This window comes from Triticum aestivum, chromosome 4B (genome assembly GCF_018294505.1).
Source record: "Triticum aestivum cultivar Chinese Spring chromosome 4B, IWGSC CS RefSeq v2.1, whole genome shotgun sequence".
Lineage (NCBI taxonomy): Eukaryota > Viridiplantae > Streptophyta > Magnoliopsida > Poales > Poaceae > Triticum > Triticum aestivum.
Genome location: NC_057804.1, coordinates 21,833,825 through 21,837,745, shown reverse-complemented (window position 1 = coordinate 21,837,745; position 3,921 = coordinate 21,833,825). Strand labels below are relative to the sequence as shown.

The following is a 3,921-nucleotide window of genomic DNA, read 5'->3' as shown; positions in this document are numbered from 1 at the left end:
TGCACAGTTAATTCTTTTCAAATATATCTCCCGTCCAACATGGTGTGTAGGGGAAAACACTTCCTACACACTGGACAGGTAACTGGCCCAAGTCTTGTACTTTCAATCTACTAAAATCATAAGCAACCACCCTCGCTTGTGTCCACAGGAAGATAATCTCCTTGTATGGATGAAATTCAAGGAAGTGAAGCATTCCCAAATTCATATCGTCAGATTCAACCTTATCTTCAGCCGCAAGGATAATACCATTGTCGAAGTCCCATTCATAGTTATGTTGCACTGGTGCTTCCAAATCAGACAACCTACCGGCTGGTGGGGCGGCGGTAGGGTGTGACGGAAGGGGCACGGCGGCCGTTATCGTTGCTGACGTGGAAAAGTTTCCTACCGCCGCAGCTCTAGGCGGTAGGCTATATGATCGTACTGCCGGGCCACCTGGCGGTAGGCAAAAGGGTCAAATCCCGAAATGTTTTCAAACTGGGGTCAGATCTCGATTTTGTTTCACAAAAGGGTCAAAACACGAAATTTGGCCTCGTATTGCACATGACGAGGGCGGCCACTCCGATACCGCCGTAAATATTGTCTCCGTGGAATCAAGATTGCAGGGGACGCGAGGATTCATAAATACCTCAAAGTCCGGGGACATAGTGGGGTCAAAGGCAAGGCAGACGACGTTGTAGAAGCCCTCCATCCCGGTCACGGTGCACCACAGCAGAGGCGGAGGCAAGCGCACCCATTGTCGTGTGGCGGGGTTGAGCACCAGGTGGCCCGAGAGCAGGAGAAACCCGTTGCAGTGATTCTTGATGCGTACATCCTCCTCCACGTAGTCAAGGTTTGCGTCGATCCTGCGGCTCGTCAGCGGGTTTGCGAAGAGCTTTGGGGGGTCCCCGCAGAGGACGTCCATCTCCATGAAAAAGATCTCGTAGAGCGAGAGCGAGAGGAGGTCCGTCCGCAACCGACGGCGGCCGTCGGCTCGCACCAGCCTTTGCAGATGCAGCGGGACGCGGCGAGGCTGGGGTGGCGCGAGACGGCCGAGGACGCAAGCGAGGATGTCGTCGGGCAGGGGCAGAGGCAGGGCCATGGATTGATCGGTGCGTACGGCTGCTGCTTCCTTTTGAATCAGAGTCAGAGACGACGGGCGATGAATATGATCGCCGGCGCTCTTGCTCGGAGACTCCATATTTAGAGTACGTATGAAATTGATGCAGAGGAGCAATGCTAGACCTACGAAGATATTCTACGTAAGCTAACGTTTTGCTTAAACGCTCATCTATCTCTCTGTGATGTGATTCAGATAATTACTACTTCCTTCGTCTCAAAATAAATAAGCATCTCAAACAACACATTAGTAGGTCCTTTCATAATTCATTATTTGTTTGGGAGCAACAAGTACAAGCTAGCATATCCGCGGCCGATTGTTCGCATATGCTTGGTAAAACCATTCAATACATTCTAATGCACATTCCATAAAAAAAACACGCACGAAAGAAATAGAATCAAGATCGGAGTAGACTGTTACAATTATCTTCTTTAAGCATTCATGAACATATATAGGTTACAACTCATTTAAAACACACCCTACACCCCAGTATTCCTTAAAAAAACATTTCCTTCAAAAGAAACACCCCGTATATATTCCCTCTCTGCACAGTTAATTCTTTTCAGATATATCTCCCGTCCAGCATGGTGTGTAGGGGAAAACACTTCCTACACACTGTACAGGTAACCGGCCCAAGTCTTGTACTTTCAATCTACTGAAATCATAAGCAACTACCCTCGCTTGTGTTCGTAGGAAGACAATCTCTTTGTATGGATGAAATCCAAGGAAATAAAGCACTCCCAAATTCATATCGTCAGATTCAACCTTATCTTCAGCCGCAAGGATAATACCATTGTCGAAGTCCCATTCATAGTTATCTTGCACTGGTGCTTCCTTAACATTTTCATCACAATCACCTTTCTGTAAGATCCACGGTCCTTGGTTTTCATCACAAGAAAACCAAGAAAATTTTGCCACCGCTGCCGCGAAGTTGATGTCATTCTTTAGCACCCACTCCCATTTACCACATGATTCAGTAAGCAACCAAATCTGAAGTCCCCCCCAGATATCATTATAAATCAAAGTGCAGTACACCCCCTTCTTTGATTTCCCTAGATGAAGATTGGTAGAATCTTCCATTTTACTTCCTGTTGGTGATTTAATCACTTCATATGAACCGTCCGATAAGATTATGCTGCAAACATATCAGATGGATGAAGATAAGATGTCTGTTAACAGATACTAGCACTTGTGCTCCATAATGCAGCACATATTTGATTTTTAGAAAATCAAGTGTGTCTATGTTTATAACCAAACTTATAGAAGAAAATATCAACATTCAAAATCCGAAATTAAGTATCATCAGATTCATCATAAAGTGTATATTTATATTTTATTTATTAAATCATTTAGACATATGTAGTTTATATTCTCCAAACTTGGTCAAACGTAAACATGTTTGAATTTTTTTTCTAGACTAAATATGCACTAGCTACGTTGTGAAACAGAGAGACTAGTCTGGTGAGATGAGTTTCATCTTCTTAAAAACAAATAACATGATTAAAGTGATGACCAGGGCGCGAATGCATACCGTAAAATGGAGTCATTTTGACAATGCACATAGATCGCTCCTTTCCAGTAGACGGCGTAACGGTGTACAAAATCCCTATATGGCTCCATGTCGGCGATGGTCCCCGCAGCCTCTCCTCTCCGGACCAACGACCTCTCCTCCCATCTCCATGTCCTTGAAGAGAAGACTTGTATTGCGTAGGCGGAGGGCGGCCACTCCGATTCCTCCGTGAACATTGTTGTGGAATCAAGACCGTAGGAGACGCAAGGAATAAGAAGCACCTCGTAGTGCGGCGACACTGTAGGGTCATAAACAAGGCACACGTCGTCGTTGAAGTCCTCCATTCCGGTGCACCGGGGCGGGGGCGGAGGCAAATGCACCCATTGCCGAGTCGCCGGGTTAACCACCAGGTGGTTGGAGAGCAAGAGAAGCCCGTTGCAGTGATTCTTGATAAATGAACCCTCGTCATTCTCGACATAACCAAGGCTTGCGTCGCTGATCCTGCGCTTTGTGAATGGGTTTGCGAAGAGCTTTGGAGGGTCCGGGCAGAGGTCCTCCATGAAAAAGATCCCGTGGAGCGAGAGCGGGAGGAGGTCCGTCCGCAGCAGGCGGTAATCGTCGACAATGGCGCGCCAGCCTTTGCAGACACTGCGGCACGTGGCGAGGCTGCGCGGCGCAAGACGGCCGAGGACGCACGCGAGGATGTCGGCGTGCGCCGCCACCAGGGCCATGGATATTGATCGGCGCGTATGGACTTCCTTGTGAGACACAGACGGACGACGATGCCCGGCGCTCTTGCTCGGAGATGCGATACGAGATGTATATGCCGATGGTGGGCTAGCTCTTGCAAATATATATTTCCAGGGGGCCGTGCTAAAGCGCGTCCCAGCCGGTTCCGACCGCGACCGGGAAACGGCAAAGCCAGAGCTGGATTCTGGCCGATCCTTGGCCTAGTCTATTTCCTCCTTTACGCGTTTGGATATCTTTTCTTTTTCTGATAATAATAAAAACGCGTTTGGATATCTGGTTCGTCAGCGCACAGGCGGCGTCCTGCTGGACCGGTCAATTGCGTACAGAGCGGGAGCGAGATGTGCACAGTCTATAAATTGGAACAGTTGATCAAAAAAATTGGAACATTTTTTCGATCCATGATTTTTTTGAAAGTTGGAATATTAATTGAAACTCAAAAAAATTTCTGATAACGTGAACTTTTTTGAAAAACATATTATTTTTTAAATTCTGAACACCTTTAAAAAATAAAAAAAATCGAAATTCCTAACATTTATCGAATTTTCGAACATTTACTTAAATTTTG

General features: G+C 46.6%; 1 protein-coding gene across 1 annotated transcript; it reads right to left on the bottom strand.

Moving 5' to 3' along the window:
• Positions 1 to 1,553: 1,553 nt before the first annotated feature.
• On the bottom strand, positions 1,554 to 3,414 carry LOC123094258 (F-box protein At5g07610). Its single transcript, XM_044516309.1, has 2 exons — positions 2,628 to 3,414; positions 1,554 to 2,231 (listed from the first exon to the last, which is right to left on the bottom strand). The coding sequence occupies exons 1-2, from the start codon at positions 3,335 to 3,337 to the stop codon at positions 1,649 to 1,651; spliced, it is 1,293 nt and encodes a 430-aa protein (XP_044372244.1). The 5' UTR covers positions 3,338 to 3,414; the 3' UTR covers positions 1,554 to 1,648.
• Positions 3,415 to 3,921: the final 507 nt, after the last annotated feature.

Excerpts from the sequence above, each read along its gene's own strand:
- LOC123094258 (XM_044516309.1), bottom strand. The coding sequence starts at position 3,337 with ATGGCCCTGGTGGCGGCGCACGCCGACATCCTCGCGTGCGTCCTCGGC. Across the intron at positions 2,232-2,627 it reads CAAAATGACTCCATTTTACG|CATAATCTTATCGGACGGTT; the intron begins GTATGCATTCGC and ends ATATGTTTGCAG.